At 36.0% G+C, this 19,232-nt stretch overlaps 1 protein-coding gene across 1 annotated transcript in view; it reads right to left on the reverse strand.

Annotated features, from left to right (window-relative positions):
* Positions 1-19,232, reverse strand: part of CAPS2 (calcyphosine 2) — a 40,780-nt gene that overhangs the window by 13,368 nt on the left and 8,180 nt on the right. The window contains 9 exon segments of the mRNA XM_036867459.1: positions 1,497-1,570; positions 2,610-2,728; positions 5,815-5,908; positions 5,997-6,099; positions 6,959-7,026; positions 12,082-12,201; positions 16,698-16,765; positions 18,597-18,652; positions 18,655-18,718. Coding sequence (XP_036723354.1) covers positions 1,497-1,570; positions 2,610-2,728; positions 5,815-5,908; positions 5,997-6,099; positions 6,959-7,026; positions 12,082-12,201; positions 16,698-16,765; positions 18,597-18,652; positions 18,655-18,718 — 766 coding nt within the window.

The raw sequence follows: 19,232 nt of genomic DNA on the forward strand, positions 1-19,232 counted from the left end.
GTTGATATAACTGACATAAGGGATGTGAATATGCAACCAGATCATACGTATGACTGACAAAAGGCTTTGAAAAATAGAATGCTCTTAGTAAAGGGGGTTATATACAAAATCACATGTAAAATATACCAGAACAATAGCACCACTGTGTGGTGAAAGTGTTATATTTTATATATAGGAAAATAATGGTTCACTTTATCAGCATGAAAATAACCTAAATGTTACAAATAAAATCTTAGTTTTTAAAAATTTTCCAGGTTTCCTCTTCATCTATCAAGCCCATATCTTTAATCTCTTTCCTCTTTCTTTGTAATTACCAACTGAATTACAAATTTTTGAGTGATCTGCCTGACATCAATTCATCAGTTCAAAATTTCTAAAATAGTTTGAAATCTTCAAACTGTAGGTTATATATTAAATAGCATCAAGGCTTTGGAATGCTATCCTATACTTATACATTTAAAGTAACCCTTTCTTCTAGGAATTTATAAGAATTTATATTCTTAGGCTCATTCTCTTTGTGGGACAGATTTCATTTGATGCAGTTTGTGCCATCTTTACTTGAGAAAATATAGGTAACTTTACCAGAGCAGTTATTAAATATAATACATTAGAAGAAAAAACAAATGTCACTAGATACAATAGTGACAAATACCATATTGATCGTGATAGAACAGAGAAAACTATTTAGTAACAATGGCATCAAGAATATTTGAGAGTTCAAATACCAATCCCAGACAACTTTTAAATCTGTTTTTAGCCTTCTTACTCCCATATCATCTTTATATGATAAATCAGGATTTATCAAAATTTATAACTTATATGTTGACTTCTGTGATTACTTGTTTAATGCCTTCCTGCCTTCTTGACTATGAGATTCAACAAAGGACTTGTCTATTTGAGCCTAGTATACTGTATTGATTACAAGAGTGGACTCTAGAAACAAATCTATAAAATGCTTTAGAGTACCAAAACCTACATATATTTCACTTATCACCTACAACAACTCTGAAAGTTAATAAAAGAGGTTATTATCCCTATTTTAGATATAACGAAAGAGGTGCAAGAGTATACACAGTCATATGTCTACTGGATGAACATGAATCTGGCTCCCAGTCTAGTATTTTTTTTTTTTCACACTAGGCCGCCACAAATCTCTTTAGGATATCATCTAATGCATAAGACAAGTACTGTATTGCAAAAATCACTTATATTCATTTCATGAATAAAACCCATACTATCTAGTACTTTCTAAAATTTTTAAATTCATAAATCATAAAATACTAGTTATTCAGTTAGACAGGATCATTAAAGTAGGAGAAATACTAAAAATATTTTTAAACATGTATGTGTGTATAAATTTATAAAAAGATAGGAAAGCAAATAGGAAATATAAATCAAGTGCCAAAAAACTAAGCAATATCTGGAAAATACTGCTTTACTACTTACAAAGAAAATGGTTGAAAATTAATACTTGAGAGTATAGTAATGACACACACCTTGAATGGCCTTGAAAACCAATCTATCATTGGCTTCTTCATTGGTTACATCATCATGTTCCACAGAATCAGTTCTGCAATTGACATGTTCGCAGTGATAAAAATATATTGTTTTGCAATCTTGAGTATGGAAACTCTAAGCTTTCCCTGCTCTAGACTCAAAGAAATTCTCAAATAAATTCTCACTCTTAATAAGCTACAGAAAGTTGGAAGAGTGCTTAGAGATTAATCAAGTCCCACCTTTGCTCCCTGCTTTAATCCTTGGGAGAATTAAATATGATAAATCAAAAGCTAAAATCCTTAAACCTTCCAAGAACTACCTTTAAACATTATATTCAGTTTTGTAGCTATTTCAATGTTCTTTTAAAATACTTAATTAAAACTATTAAATTTAAAAGCAGTTTTACCTTTAAATGTATAAAATGTAAAAATGTTATTTTAAAAAGCAAAAGAACACAAATGCAATCATATTGAACAATACAGTAAAAGACAAAGAAGCACAGTCTTCCTTATAGCCAATTTATGACAAATGGCCTCTAATGTACAGAGAGTACACCAATTATTGTTATCTTGATTATATTTAGCACTCCACAAGAATGGCATATATGTTTTCTGTGATAAGAAAAAAAAAACCCCAAAATTCATTTAAAAGCTTTTGATTCATAGCATTGTTTTTTCATTATATGTATTATCAATCAATGAATACCACAAGCATGTGGGACCCAAGACTTTTTTTAGTGCTTAAAAAAAGCATCACACTAAAAATGTGGAAAAAGTTGTTATTATATTGTATTGTATCCCATCTTTTAAAATGTATTATTTTGGTAGCATTCGGTAAAATAAAAGTGTTATAGCACAGGCAAATTAATAAAGTACTTTAACTAACTTAAAATGGGACATTTTAAATTTCTACTTGATTATAACTGTTCCCACACATGGAGTGTATTTGAGTACAAGATATAGCACATAAAATGGATATGTATAGCTATGCTTTATTTTTTTAAATATAAATCTTAACTAAAATCAAAATGCTTTGATATAGAATCTCATTTTAATATAATAAACATAATGTTTTCACTTACCTCCAAAATGACAAATGCATGTTTGACTTACTTGAGAGAATCCAAAGCTCTCTGATCAATATTTGTGATTCGAAGTGTAAGCAATGTGTTTTCTTTTATGCTTTCTGGAAGTCTGGGATGATCAGAGCTCAAAAATGTCAAGTTTGTACCCTAAAGAAATGAACAAATTGAATTATTTAAACTATAAAATATATAAGAAGTAAACTACAACTAATACTAATTTTAAATATTCAAGTTTGATTATATCTGATGTGATATACTTTTATACTAATAAAAAAGTATATTGAGAGAATATTTAGAAACCACACAGGCTTCAGCTAATAATATAGGAAAATAGGAGAACTAATTTCCCAATCTCCCAATTAGAACAATCTTAGATTTAACAATTCACGTGAAAAAAATAAGAACTCCAATTGTTTTTTAGAATCAGAGGAAGAAAGGACAAGTTATTTCAGTGGAAATTATGACACCGCAAAATACAGAAATAGAGCTATTGATCCACAGAAAGATGTGCTGCAAATTGATGAACTATGACAGGTTCATCACCCTCTTTCACCTGGTCTTTTGATGACAAACATTACATAAATGTAAAACGAATTTTAAGCTGTTTAGAGTATCAAGGCTTTGCTGAAAAAATTCCCCTCAAAAATCCTTAATCCAACCTTAGAAAATTGTTATTATTTTAATTTCTGAGTTTCTCAAATAAATATGGTCAAATATGGACAAACACAAATTTAAAATAAGAGGCTTAATTATCTCTTTTGAAAATAAGGGAAGAGATTTCTCTCCTCTCCTTTATCCTGGAGCATTTACTTTAGAAAACTTGTAACTATAAGTACCTTCTTCACTCTTTGAAATGTATATAAATTTTCTTGAAATTATTATTTAAGCAATTAAAGAGACTACATGATATGTGTAGCAGTGTTATGCATATAAGCATATGTGCGTATACATACATGTGTGCGTAACGGTACATCTATGAGGTCTGTGTCAGTGCATCCAAAGCAATATACGTATGTATGTGAGTGAACATATGTGGGTGCACTTTTATGTGTGTGTGTCTAGGACACAAGTGCATGTTTCTATAAGTATTATCTTAACAGCTGGCATTACAATTTATTTTAGGGAGTATTTAGAAAAAAGACCTTGATGGGGTATATAGAAATGAAAAGATAAGTTCCAGAGCAATACCTGGAAGGCAAAAGAGACCCAACGCCCCCCAAAAAGAAAGATAAGGTTGAATATTTCTGCACAAAGAAATAGAAGATTGTGGGGAAGAGCAAGAGGTGGAAGGAGTCAGAAAATTGAGAGGAGGGCCTTTACCATGGGAAATATTCAAAGGACATATTTTTAAGAATAAGAATGTCTAATAACAAATTGTAAATTCTGTACACTGCTGCAATATAAACCTCCCTCCATATCCCCTTCAAAATGTCTGCCACACACCCAAGGTATCATATATATAGTTTGTGTGTGGCTCTTTCTCTCTCTCTTTTTCTCTTTCCTTCTCTCTCTCTTTTGCTCCATTCCTCCCTTCCTCCCTCCCTCCCTCCCTTCCTCCTTTCTTTCCTTCCTTCCCTCTTCTCTCTCTCTCCCTCTCTCTTTCTCTCTCTCTTTTTCTTGGAAATCATAAGAGGGAGCAAAGCTCCACATCTGGTTCAAGTAATATGGAACAGGGACAGTAAGAACAAATAAATTATTAGAGACAGCAGCTCAGGGCTAGAGGTAACTTTCATCTATCTGGGATAGGCATTAAACATTCTTCCTACAGGTTGTGAAATGTGAGTTGGAGCTGCTTTTCTCAATCTCTAGAGGCTGGCTTAAGAGACATACACACAGCTATAGATATAGATAATAGATACAGATATAGAGTGTATGCATAATGTATTAAATCCAAGTTTGAGATGTAAAGGTTTTCCTCACCCCCAACTCCTCACCCAGCTGGTCACTACATCTTATGATTCTACTGCCTGAAGATTTTTTAAAAAATTTTTCTAATTAGCTTCATAGCCACAGTCACTCGCCTAATTCAGGTTGTCTCAACTGCCTTCCTAGATTAATGTAGTTCAGTCCAATCTGGTCCTTTGTACTAGTCTTCAATCCATTCCCCACACTGCAACCAGAGAAGTCTTTCTAAATCACAAACCTGATGATGCCACCTCCCTTCATTTCATCCACCTCTTCCCTTTCAGTGACTCCCCAAGACATTTTCGACAAGTCTTTAACAAAAGGCCGCCCTTAATAATTAAGCTCTGATTCGTCTCTTGCCCACCCCCACCTTGAAGCAGAGTTCAACAACACTGAACTACTTTCAGTTCTCAAAAAAAGCCATGTCTTTCATGCTTTTGTTCTTTGCACCAGCTGTCTCCTCCACCTGGAAGCCTTTCCCTACCCTCTTCCATCTACGTATCCCAGCCTACCTAGGTCAAGGTTAGATGGCACTTTCTCCAAGAAGCCTCCTTTGACTCGACAAAACTGGGTCATTGCCCCTCCTATCTGGCCCTTCTGACTGTTTCCCATTAGACTGTAATTCCCACAAAAGCAGGGAATGTTTTTAAGTTATTCACAGTTCCATTTCCAGTGATTTGGCTTATGAGTATATTTTTGTTACATGATCACTGTGGATAGTGCTACATTTTAATCATGAGATGACATGAATGTAACAATTTAAAATTTAAGAGCACTATACAAATTCTGACATTACCTATGATGGACTCATGCTAGGGAATCCTTTTTATACGCCGTACGCCAGGACATGTGCAAGGCAGGGAAATCACAAGGAAGATAAGCTAACTAGGAGATATATGATGGCTCCAGAAGCCAAGTGCCCCATGTGGAGAAAAATTTGTGTCCTCAGAAGATAAGCCTGCATTAGGTGGAGAATTACTCCTGGTACTATTGAAGTGGCCACTTACCCAGTGGTATTAGCCTGGCAGGGCCTTTAAAAGTACCAAGAGACAAGCTCTCCTGGGCTTATATTGTGGAATTGGTGGTGGTGGAGGGAGTGTTACAGGGAATAAGTGCTATGCTTAGATTCAGACCATTGGGATCTGGAGCTGAGAGACAGAACCTCCTGGGGAAATATCAACCATTAGCCAACACAAATGTCCCTGCTCAGGAAGGAGGGAAAAAAATAAACTGGAAACTAGAAACTCTGCTCCGCTAGCCCCACAGGACCCCTCAAAATCCAACACCAGTGAGTAAAACATATGTGCGCGCACACACGCTCAACTTACAGTATAAAAATCACCAAGTTGGTATTGTTTTCCTTTTCTTTGTCCATGCTGATGACAATAAATGTTTTTTTGAATAAAAGGAAGCACATTTGTTCTACAAGTTAAATGACAAAAATGTAAAGTTATTCAGCTTCTCTGGGAAGTAATCATCTTGAGAGTTGTAACAATGTTTTATGGCATACCTATTTTTCCCAAATTGCCGATACTCATAAATTGTAAGGGACTGGTCATGAGTAAAAAAGAGCCCAACCAGCTCTCTGCAAGCATCACGTCCATTTCTAGAAAAGCAGAATAATATCAAAGATTTTCAAGTAGGATACTTTTCATATTTAATAATAAATGGATAGTGTATATCAAGGAGGGATAACAGGACTCGCTCAAATGTGTGGTAATGGGCAAGAGTTATGGGAAACCATGACAGAGATTGCTGAGTGTCATACTTAAGTCAGATTTGGATGGAGAAAAAAGCTTTATCTTACACTGATACGATATGGATATATTACAATATAGATTACTATTTTGGCATAGACGTAAGATACAGTGAAAGACCTTAAAAAAAAATGTTGAGCTTGCAAGAAGCCACTCAGAGATAGATATACATTTATTACCTTTTCTCACGGCAAGTTAAAATCACTGAACAAATATAATTTTAAAAAACCACCCTACCTTTAATATTCATGTAGAAACATCAAGTAGCATTATGTACTACTGGAAGTTTATAAGACTGGATAACAGATTTAAGAATTTGTCACTTTACATCTACCAATAGTTAGTGTTAACTTAAGCCATTAAACTGAAATTAAAATAAAGCAGCTTACATAAGCGGTTGATTTTTAAATAGTTTAGAATCTTCTAGTAGTAATATGTATCTTTAAAGATTCACCTGTAAATTTCTTTTTGAAAGACATTTTTAAAATCACATTTTAAATACTTCTAATTGACATGTTTTTCTTTTAGGACTCATACTTCCCATAATTTTTGTAACAGATTAAATATATATACCCTAAAACGTTTGTGCTAAATTCACATTTTTCACTTAAATGTGACAACTTTAACTAATATTATTATTGCTCTTCTATTTGAAAAGAACTACCTTTTTATACTCATAGGATTAAAAAGGTTCGTAAAATGACAATACCTTGATCTGCTCCTCCATCAAAATTGACTTTATGAGAAAGCATACTTTCAGTTAATGTAGACTGAGTTCTTATCCTGTTAAGAAATAAAATTGTTAATAATTATAATTAAATTACAAATTTAAATTTGATGTAAACGATAAAAGTACCAAAAAAATTAATATTTTGAAAATGCACATATTGGATAAAGGTGAGGTATAAACCTCTTTTTATTCCAGATTGCTAGCTGTAGCAGACAGAGAAGAAATTACCCAGAGCTACGGTATATAACACATGAATGACTCTAACGTTAGAACTTATATCAAAGTGCTACAAAGTCAGTACGGAGCAGAGATAGCACATTTGTGCCTGGCACAGTTGCAGGGCTACCCGACAGCCATTTCTAACCCTCTTCTTTGCCTCTCTCCCACCACAGATTGCTTTTCTTAGCCTCTTGCAATTAGAAGTGACTAAGGGACCAGTTCTTTTCAGTAAACTTCCAGGAAAGACTTTCTTTGTCCTGATAAGAGAGTGGCACGGGAAGAGTTCCTGCCTGTGAACATGGCAGGGATATGATGCTAGGAGCCATTTGTAGCCACCAAGCAACATGTCGGAGAGGCGAAAACGATCTCAGGGAAGCCAGCCCAGAGCTGCGCCTCACTGAGCCACTGAACTAAAACCAACTTGCCTACCTCCAAGCAGCTGGTTGTATAAGGAAAATAAATCGTGACTTGTTTAAGCCACTGTCAGTCAGGTTTCCAGTTATGCGTAGCTGAAAACATTCTTTGCCAAAATAGAGTAGAGAAAAAGAGTGCTGGATGAGGTTCCAGTCTTGGCCATAGTTCTAGCTGTGAAACTCAGATCAGTTATTTAATCTTTATGGCCTTTAGATAGCATTGAACTATCTCACAAAGACTGCCAGTCCTAAAATTCTGTTTCATAATATAAAGCAAAACCCAATGACAGGGGCTTCCCTGGTGGCGCAGTGGTTGAGAATCTGCCTGCCAATGCAGGGGACACGGGTTCGAGCCCTGGTCTGGGAAGATTCCCACATGCCACGGAGCGACTGGGCCCGTGAGCCACAATTGCTGAGCCTGCGCATCTGGAGCCTGTGCTCTGCAACAAGAGAGGCCGCGATAGTGAGAGGCCCGCGCACCGCAATGAAGAGTGGCTCCCACTTGCCGCAACTAGAGAAAGCCCTCACACAGAAATGAAGACCCAACACACCCATAAATAAATAAATAATTAAAATTAAAAAAAAAAAAAAGCAGGCAATTAAAAAAAAAAAAAACCCAATGACACACACTTTGACACCCTACTACCAATAATCTCCTTTATATTAAGAAATCTGAAGATTCGGTGATGTTTCTTTACTTCCCTTCCTAAGTAATTTTATGATATTCCCATAAAACTGCAGGTATAATGAAATTGCAATAATGTAAATAGTAAGTAAGTCTGTAGCTCATTGAGATCTTGAAAAGTTATACCTCTATAAAATCTAGGTCTCTATGAAAGGTAAGCAGGATATAGCAAATAAGAATCTGTAAACCAACTTAGAGTTGTGAACACAGAGTGGAGCCATGAAATCTTGGTCATCTTAATTCAATTTAATCCGTTAGTATTAATGTGTTTATTGAATACCCACTATGTGCCTGAAACAATTCTGAATGCTGAGAAAATGAAAGTATAATAATAGCTATATTTATTAAGAACTTCTTAGACACTAGTCTGTGTTAAAATCATTTTTAATGTGTATTGGTTCACTTAATGCTTGCAATAAACTCTAGGAAGTAAGTACTATTATCCGCATTCTAAAAACAAAGTTTACAGAGTATACAGGTTAGCACATGGCAGAGCCAAAGAAATTGCTCATAACCATTACATATATTGCTTCTCAAAGGTAAAACAGAACTCAGTTTAACAGTGATAGGTTGACATAATAGCTTCAAAGAGTCTAGAGTCTTTTTGAAAACATAAAATAACTTAAATAGGCATTATATTATTAAAATGGAAAGTTCATGTTGGGGTTTTATGTATCAATAAGTAGCACCAATACATCTCCAAGTTCTTAACCCAATAGAGAACTAAGAATCAGGCAGATGAAGACTTACATATGAATTTTCTTATTGATAAGCACTTGGAAACCCAGGGCTTAGAAATGTAGCAGCAATAAACCTAAGCCTTAACACTAGAATTAAACAGATCAACCCACTCATTCCAGCTGGGGAGGGACCCTGTAAAACTTAGTGCATAGGTGAGAATGTGCACTTCTGCAGACAGCTGGCTCCTAAGAAAAGAGAGGAAGGGCTGCACTACACATGCCAATTCCTGCTTCCCACTCTATGAAGCAGAATTTCTCCTCCTCCTCTGGGACTAATGAATACGGGGAGTGAAGCATCACTGCAATAATTGTAAGCAATACCCCTGTAGGATCTTTCATAGAACTAGACTAGCTAAACCTAAATTTATATCTGAAGAGGAACGAGCCGAGTATGCCCAAGACAATATTAAAGCTAAACAAGGTTTAGGTATTTAATATATAACAATACTAATTAAGACGGATAATATTGGTCCAGGAATGCATAACAGGTAGATGAGACTGAAAAAAAAAGCCTAGAAACCAACCCATGCATTATTAACAACTTCGCATACGACCTGAGTGGCATTAAGAGTCAGAGGGATGAGTTGGTGGTAGGGAGAGATTTTGTAAAGAAGGACACAAAAGACACTAACAATAAATGAAAGATGGTAAACTGGTCTATTATAAACTTAGCAACTCTTGTTCATCAAAGACATGGTCAAGAGAATGAAAAGGTGACCACAGGGAAGGAAAAAGATACATCCAATAAATATAGCTTAAAAAGGACGCATGGGGCTTCCCTGGTGGCGCAGTGGTTAAGAATCTGCCTGCCAATGCAGGGCACACGGGTTCGAGCCCTGGTCTGGGAAGATCCCACATGCCGCGGAGCAACTAAGCCCGTGAGCCACAACTACTGAGCCTGCGCGTCTGGAGCCTGTGCTCCGCAACGGGAGAGGCCACGACAGTGAGAGGCCCGCGCACCGCGATGAAGAGTGGCCCCTGCTCGCCGCAACTGGAGAAAGCCCTCGGACAGAAACGAAGACCCAACACAGCCAGAAATTAAAAAAAAAAAAAAAAAAAAAAAAAGGACGCATAACTAGAATATAGAAGTAAGTTCCACAAATCAATATGAAAAAGATAACCCAATAGACTTAGATGGACATTTCCTATAAGAGGATATCCAAATGACCAATATACATATGAAAAGTGCTCAACATCATTAGTCTCCAGTGAAATGCAAGTGAAAATCACCAATATATACCCATAAGAAGAACTAAAATGAAAAATATAGACAATTCCCAGCACTGGCAAAGACTATGGCGCCACTGGCACCTTCCCACTGCTACTGGTGGGAGTTTTGAATTGCAGCAACCACTTTGGAACCACTATTTGGCAGTATTTTTTAAAGCTGAACATATGCATACTAAATGGGCCAGCGATTCCACTTGTGTGTATTAAGCAGAAATGGGTACATATGTTCACAAAAAAAATGCACAGAAGTTCACGGCGGCACTATTCATAAATTGCCAAATGTCCACCAACAGCTGTGAGTAAATAAACTGTGCTATATTTATACAATAAAATACTGTACAGTAATGAGAATAAAGGACAACTACAAATAACATGGATAAAATTCACAAACATAATGTTGAGCAAAAGAAGCCAGACACAGCGTCCAAATTTTGCGATTTCATGTTAAGTATATAACTAGATAGTTATATTTACAATATCAAGGGAGAGAGGTTAACCTGGTATGGCAGAGGAAGTGGGTACTGGCTGAGGGGAAGCACATGAAGGGTTTCTGGGGTAATGTCCTATTTCTTGGTCTAGGAATGATACATGAGTATTGTTCAGTTTGTGAAAATTCCTATGGTGTACATTTAAAATGTGTATACTTTGTGAATCAATGTTTTATTTCTATAAAAGTTTACTTTAAGAAAGAGATATTTAGGTATATGGTAGCTGAATGATGGCCTCCGAAAGATATTCATATCCTAATCCTCAGAACACGTAATTAGTTAATTTACATGATATGGTTAAGAGGGACTTTGCAAATGTGATTAAGTTAAAGATCTGGAAATGAGGAGATTAACCAGGATTATCCAGGTAGGTTCAATGCAATCACAAGTGTTTTTATAAGAGGAAGGCAGAGAGATATGTGACTACAGAAGAGGAGCCTCAGACTGATATAACACGAGCCATTACCGGCTTTGAAGATGGACGAAGGGGCCACAAGCCAAAGAATAAAGGTAGCCCCTAAAGACTGAAAAAGGCAAAGAAATGAATTCTTCCCTGAAGCCTCCAGAAGGAATGCCAGTCCTGTCACCACCTTGGTTTTAGGCTCTGACCTCCCGAATGGAGGAGAATATAATTTGTGTTGTCTTTAAATACCATTTGTGGCTAATCTGTTACAGCAGCATTAGGAAATTAATAATGATACCCTCAAATATTTAAAGACATGGAAAACAAGGCTTCCAGAAAATAAGGAATGATGATAAAAAGATAAAAGTTATAAGAAAGTACTAACAATTATGGCAGTCTGAAATATAAAAGAAACTGCTGCAGGAACTGGTGGGTTTTCTATTCTCTTAAATCTGAGGCTTAGATGTCAACTGTCAGTGAAGTCACTGAAGAAATTTCAGGGGACTGCCACGAGCCAGACTGTAAAAGTCCATACCAAACCAAAGATTTTATAAAGTACAAAGTAAAAGGCAGAAAGTAATAATTTTTAAGCAATACTAATTTTGAATATATTATGTCATTGAAATTCAGCCAATATATGTTGTGCACATACAAATGTCTCAGTTACTATATTGTGTCTTTTCACACATATTATCGCCTAAGGTTCTGGCTATGATTCCTAAATTCTAAATACAACATCTGGAGGGCAAAGTGTACCCCAATATCTTAAAGTGGCAGAACTGGGATCTGAACTCCAAAAATTCCACTTTCCTTTATATAGAAAAAAGCAAAAACATGCAGAAAAAGTTTTCCATTAGATACAAAAGTACATTTGAAAAATACATTTATAACATACTACATCCTCATTTTATATAAGTAAAACCTTCTTACTTTGTCTCATGTAGTGTTCTTTTCCTAAATCGAAGAGGTACCAGCTTTGAATTTGAAAGGATATGAGCAATTTCTTGCTTCTCAGTGGTTAAATTTTGTTCTGGATCACTGATTACAGCCCTATTCAGGAAAATGCAAAGTCTGACAATTAAATGTTATAATGAATTGCTCTAGCATCCACATATTTATAAGCAGTTGGAAAAGCTCATATACAAATGCCAATTTATACTACTGGCAGAATACATGATCTGTCAGATATTAAATGAATAAATTTAATAATTAAAAAACACTGACCATAAAAAAGTGAATATTCTTATTTCTCTCTTTTTCCATAAGCGTTATCTAAAAGTAAATTGAAATTTTTGAGGGAACTCAGAGCTTCATGTCTTCCTCTTACTATTCTTTAAACAAAAAGACAATGTGCTAGTGACTTCTGAATAAAGACAGAAAGCAAAGTAAGTAAGCAGCCATATGGATTTCTGTGGGAAAAGCATTTCAAGCAGAGAGGGAAATAAATGCAAAGCACCTGAGACAGAAGTGAACCAGATATGTTTCAGAACAGGGAGGAAGCCAGATGGTGGAGCAGAGTAAACAAGAGGGAGAGAAGTAGGAAAAGGGGTCCAGGGTCTAACGGTGGGCAAATCATGCAGGGCTTGGGGAGAACGTATTATTGACCTCAGTTTTTCAGCACTCCTTATCCACATCCTTGCCATGGCCTCATTATAAGTGTAGTGAACTTTCTTTCCCTTTGGCTTTAAGCTTAGCTATTTGATTTGCTTTGGCAGCTGGATGGCTCTGCTGATCTCAATTGAACTAATTCATGCAAGGGTAGGTTGGTTGGAGATCTGCTCATCTAGGATAATCTTGGCTAAGTGGCCTGGCTGCATTTATAAAAGTGTTTTCTTCTTGAGACCAGTGGGTTGACCAAGCACAAAAAGGCAAATGGAAACACATGAGGTTTCTTAAGGCTTAAGCTCAGAATTAAGTCCATTGCTTTTGCTCATATATAACTGGCAAAAGTAAGTGAAAAGAGCTACTCAGCCAAGCCTAGCCTGGACAGCTGACCTGAAGATAGATGAGTTATCATTCATGACAGCTCTTTTAAGCTACTAGGTTTTATGGTGATATATAACCAATACATAGGTCTTATAGATTTTACTCTGATTGAGATGGGAAATTACTGGAGGGTTTGATCTGACTTGCCTTTTAATGGACTCACTCTGGCTGCTGGGTTGAGAAAAGACCAATAGGGGCAAATGCAGATACAATGAGTCCAGTTAAAAAGTGTCTGAAATAATCCAGGAGACAGAAGATGACAGTGTGCCAATGGAGAAAAGACAATCTCTTCAATAAGTGGTGCTGGGAAAACTGGATAGCTACACGTAAAAGAATGAAATTAGAACACTCCCTAACACCATACACAAAAATTAACTCAAAATGGATTAGAGACCTAAATGTAAGACCAGACACTATAAAACTCTTAGAGGAAAACATAGGAAGAACACCCTCTGACATAAATCGCAGCAAGATCTTTTTTGATCCAACTCCTACAGTAATGGAAATAAAAACAAAATAAACAAATGGGACCTAATAAAACTTAAAAGCTTTTGCAAAGCAAAGTAAACTACAAACAAGACAAAAACACAACCCTCAGAATGGGAGAAAATATTTGCAAACGAAGCAACTGGCAAAGGATTAATCTCCAAAATATATAAACAACTCATGCAGCTCAATATTAAAAAAAAAACAACCCAATCCAAAAATGGGCAGAAGACCTAACTAGACATCTCTCCAAAGAAGACATACAGATGGCCAAGAAGCACGTGAAAAGCTGCTTAACATCACTAACTATTAGAGAAATGCAAATCAAAACTACAATGAAGTATCACCTCACACCAGTTAGAATGGGCATCATCAGAAAATCTACAAACAACAAGTGCTGGAGAGAGTGTGGCGAAAAGGGAACCCTCTTGCACTGTTGGTGGGAATGTAAATTGATATAGCCACTATGGAGAACAGTATGGAGGTTCCTTAAAAAACTAAAAATAGAATTACCATATGACCCAGCAATCCCACTACTGGGCATATACCCAGAGAAAACCATAATTCAAAAAGACACATGCACCCCAATATTCATTGCAGCACTATTTACAATAGCCAGGTCATGGAAGCAACCTGAATGCCCATCGACAGACGAATGGATAAAGAAGATGGTACATATATACAATGGAATATTACTCAGCCATAAAAAGGAACGAAATTGGGTCATTTGTAGAGACGTGGATGGATCTAGAGACTGTCATACAGAGTGAAGTAAGTCAGAAAGAGAAAAACAGATACTGTATGCTAATACATATATATGTGTTTAAAAAAAATGGTTCTGAAGAACCTAGAGGCAGGACAGGAATAAAGACGCAGACGTAGAGAATGGACTTGAGGACATGGGGAGGGGAAGGGGAAGCTGGGACGAAGTGAGAAGATGGCATTGACATATATACACTACCAAATGTAAACTAGATAGCTAGTAGGAAGCAGCCTCATAGCACAGGGAGATCAGCTCTGTGCTTTGTGACCACCTAGAGGGGCCAGATAGGGAGGGAGGGAGGGAGACACAAGAGGGAGGGGATATGGGGATATATGTATATGTATAGCTGATTCACTTTTTTATACAGCAGAAACTAACACACCATTGTAAAGCAATTATACTCCAATAAAGATGCTAAAAAAAAAAGAAAAAGAAATATCATATATTAACGCATACATGTGGAACCTAGAAAAATGGTACAGATGAACTTGTTTGCAGGGCAGAAATAGAGACATAGATGTAGAGAACAAACGTATGGACACCAAGGGGGGAAAGTGGCGGTGGTGGGGGGGTGTGATGAATTGGGCGATTGGGATTGACATGTATACACTGATGTGTATAAAATGGATGACTAATAAGGACCTGCTGTATAAAAAAATAAATAAAATTAAATTAAAAAAAAAAAAGAAGATGACAGTGTGAACAGGGATGGTGGCAGCAGAGGGGGTAAGTTTATTCTGATGGTAGACCTGAGAGTGTTTGCTGACAAACTGCATAGGATTTGAGTGAAAGAGAGGGATTAAATGCATCACCAAGATTTTAGGCCTAAATAACTTAAAGAATGGGGTTGCCATGGAGGAAAACTAAAGAGGATTTCATCATGAGGGAAGGGAAGGGAAACCACTTTCAGGAACCCAGTTTGGAAAATGTTACTTTGGGATCTTGGATTAGGGAAGCATCAGCAGGTAGATGATTCCTGAAGACATGATACTGGGTGAGATCACTTAGGAAGTAAATGTAGAAGTCTAAGAATTGAGCCCTTGTGTATTGCCATGTATAAAGACTGGAGAGATGAAGAGGAACCAGGAGAGGAGGCTGAGGAGTGGAAGGTAGGAGGAAAAACGAGCCAAGTGTGCTATGCCGGAAGTCAAGGGAGAAAAAGAAAAGTGCTTTGAAGGGAAGAAAGTTTTCAACCCAGACAGATGTCGCTGATGGGTCAAGTAAATGAGAACCAAGAAATCACCATTAGTCCAGCAATATGTATGTCACTAGTTATCTTATGAAGAGACGCTGTGGTGGCATTTTGGGGGTGAAAACATAAAGTCAGTTCATGAGATAATGGAAGGAGATACACCGAAGACTGTAAGTAAAATAAATTGTTTCAAAGAATTAACTAAGACACATGCATGTAGACCATCATTCTTTCTCTCTGCCACCCAACGAAACGATTATTTTTTTCAAAGCTAAACTTAAGTCTTACTTCTTCCTTGAAGACTTCATAGACTATTCCAGCCTCTTCTGAATCCTACAATACTTACATATTCATGCAATTTAGCACAGCAGGTATTGAAACTTTATATAGTTTTCTAAGTGTTGTGAAACTTTACATTAGGTTTTAAAATTCTTGATGGTCTCACAGTTCCCAAACTGTGCACTAAGTCACACTGGGATGTCACAGGGAACTCACAGGGACACCTCTAGATATTTTTAACTTTTGAGGGACATAGTGATACTTCATATTTGTTGGATACCACAAAAACTACTAGTTCAAGATAATTCACAGTTTCAACAAGATATCATGCTACACTCCTTCAATGAATGATATCACAGCTTTGCAAAGCCGGCTTTTCTAGAGTTGCTGTGATAAAAAGCAAGTGCCATGTGGACTAGAAAGTGAGGGTGGCAAAATCCTACACAATTCTAAGGTTTGAGAGATTGTGTGGTGCCAAGAAGTGCAGACATCCCATTAGTAAGTAATTGTGCTTATTTAAGAATGAAATTAAAATATTTTTTCTTTCAATTTATGTGTATTATTTTTCAGATGACCATTAAGTTGTTAGAAAGTAAATATTTACTAAGTTGTTTAGACAAAAATAGTTAATAAATAGAACTGTTGGGTATTTCTATTGGCCAAGGAGTCTGGTGAAAAAATTAACTAAAACACAACAAGTGCAGTGAACACAGAAAGTGTGGAAACTTCTGAGTTGACCACTTGTTGATTGACACCCAAAGATATGGGTGTCATGTACAAAAAAAGAAATTTAATGAATACCTTCTGAATGGATTTCTATTACGAGTTACTAACCCTTACCTGGATAAGTGGTCTATCGTCACTTGCTCTGCAACAGTCTGTTTCTTCTTCTCTGCAGCCACAGTTTCCTGAGAAGAGAAAATAAAGAAAATGTCACTGTCCATAAGGCAGAACAATCCTATAGTTAACACAAGAGTCCTAAAATATAAGTTAAACACTTCCAGTTTCTTTCTTAAATATAGGTTACTATATTCATCATTAATAAATTTAAATTCCAATTTTTTAACCTAAAAATACATTTATTTCCTAAAAAATAATACACTTAAATTTTGTTAGAAATCATAGGAGATTTCCATATTGGCCAGACAATGGATGTAAAACCCAGAAGCAAGCAAAAGAGGTGACGTTAATGAATACAGAGTCCACGCTGAAAGCCCACCTTGGGCGTTGACATTTATGGTGGCTTACACTTTGGAGGAAAGGTTAGAACCACCCTCAGGCACACTGATTTAGAGGTCTGTGTAAACAGAAAGCAGATTAGAAGCAGAAGTCACACAGATGCAAAGGATCTGATAACACTGAAAAATGACAAACTAGAAGAGATGGACATAAAAACCACAGGGTCACTGCTTCTGTTGTTTATTTAGTTAAAAACTAAATTGAAGTGTTTCCACCTACATTTTAAAAGTAAATTGGTACTAATTTCAGATGCATTCAAAGTTTACTCACATAAACTTTCCTTTAAAAACCTGATAAATTAGTGCTACCACAATAGAGTAAAATGTGCTTGACAGTGAATTTAGATATGATGTCACTAAGAAAGTAATTATAAGGAAAAGAAATTCACTGACACCCAAATGGCTTTGGATTATACCAAGAACAGTACCCAATGCGCCTTAAGTAACATCCATGCAAGTATAACTTCAGGAATATATCAAAATAAGCCCTATCTGGGACAAAACTTTGCCCTATAAAGTAGCTTTTTAAATTTTTTTTTCATCCTGGCAATACTCCTTATTCTATTAAGTATAAATATCTACACAATAATAAGCATAGAAATAATTATATGTGATTTTAGTAAAGAAACAAATTACAACTTGGGACAGCCACAGAAAATCAGTCCAGCTGGCCAGAGATTGATAACAAATCGCGTGTCAGTTCAAAATGTATTGATTCTAGATGATGTTATCCAAATAAAATCTATTTTGAATTTCCCCTCAATGATAATGATAATGTAACTAGTTAAATCCATGTTTTATATTATTTAGGCCATCCTAAAGCAGAATTTTCTCAACTCTTGAGCCAACACATACTGATATTCCATCAATCCATTACAGGTGTGCCTAAGATTTTAATCACCTGGAGGTGTCTAGGTAGCCAGCGGACTTCAACTCCAAGCAGCTTGGTCTGCTTACATCAGGACACTATAGAAATATTATAACCATCTATTTGTACGAGAACTGGTCTAAGTAATACTCATTAAGCAATCTCAGTGATTTTGTAAAACATATAATTTAAAGTTGAGATATTGAGAGTCTAGAGCTTTGTTTCCCTTTTCCTAAAGAAAAACTGCTTTATCCCTGCCATTTTTCTTAATTGGCCTGAGTTTCTACAGTTTTATTAATGTATAACTTTCAAAAAATAAAAAATAAATCATCCAGCTACTTCTCTCTAGGGGAAGGGGTGATGCAGATTAGCCCATTGTCATAAGTAGTGGTCAATGAACATTTTGAACAGTATAAACTAAATTTTTACAAACTCCCAAAGATTCAAGATGATTTTTCCACTGTAAACATACCAAATGCCAATCTGTGGTAAGAGTGAGGACTGAATTTGCATATTAATGAATATTCGCCTCAGTCCAAATTCAACTGTTGCAATTATCTATTCAGTTTTAAGTCTGTAAAATCTTGGAGGGCAAATTATCTTATCGAATGAGTAAAAATACCAATAACTTACAGCATCAGATCTTCTTGTACTCTGTTGTGTGATGTAAGGGTTGTCTGCATAACCTGCTGTAGGAGGGCTTTCCTATCCAGAGTTGTAAGATCATCTGTGATGGCTTCTGCACCTTGTACACACTAGACGTGAAGCAATAAGTGAACCCTCACACACATGCTTAGAATATTTGTTTTTAACAAAATAAAGGATAAAATGATCACTGGATACATCAAATTAAGGGTACAGGCTCTGACAATCAGACTGCCTGTTTGAATCCAGCTCTCCCACTTTCTAGCTAGATGACGCCTCTGTGCCTCGGTTTACTCATAGATAAAATGGGAATTAACATTAGTAACTACTTCACACACACGAAAATGATAAATGAGATGATACATGTCCAACACTTATAAAAGTACCCGACATATAGTAAGCATTTCATAAAAAGTAGCAACTATTATAATTGTCCATTTGAGTCTTTGTGAACTTAATAAATATGGGCATGTCACTCCTTTATAAAATTAAGTTCACAAGTAAAGTACCAGTAGATGGGGTGTATCCTTTGAGATTGTTAAAATCAAACACAAACAGAGATCAGCCTTGAAAATTCCCTGAGCAGACAATACCAGTTTAGTCATAAAAGCAAAGCTTAATTTA

This window comes from Balaenoptera musculus, chromosome 10 (assembly GCF_009873245.2).
Source record: "Balaenoptera musculus isolate JJ_BM4_2016_0621 chromosome 10, mBalMus1.pri.v3, whole genome shotgun sequence".
Taxonomy (NCBI): Eukaryota; Metazoa; Chordata; class Mammalia; order Artiodactyla; family Balaenopteridae; genus Balaenoptera; species Balaenoptera musculus.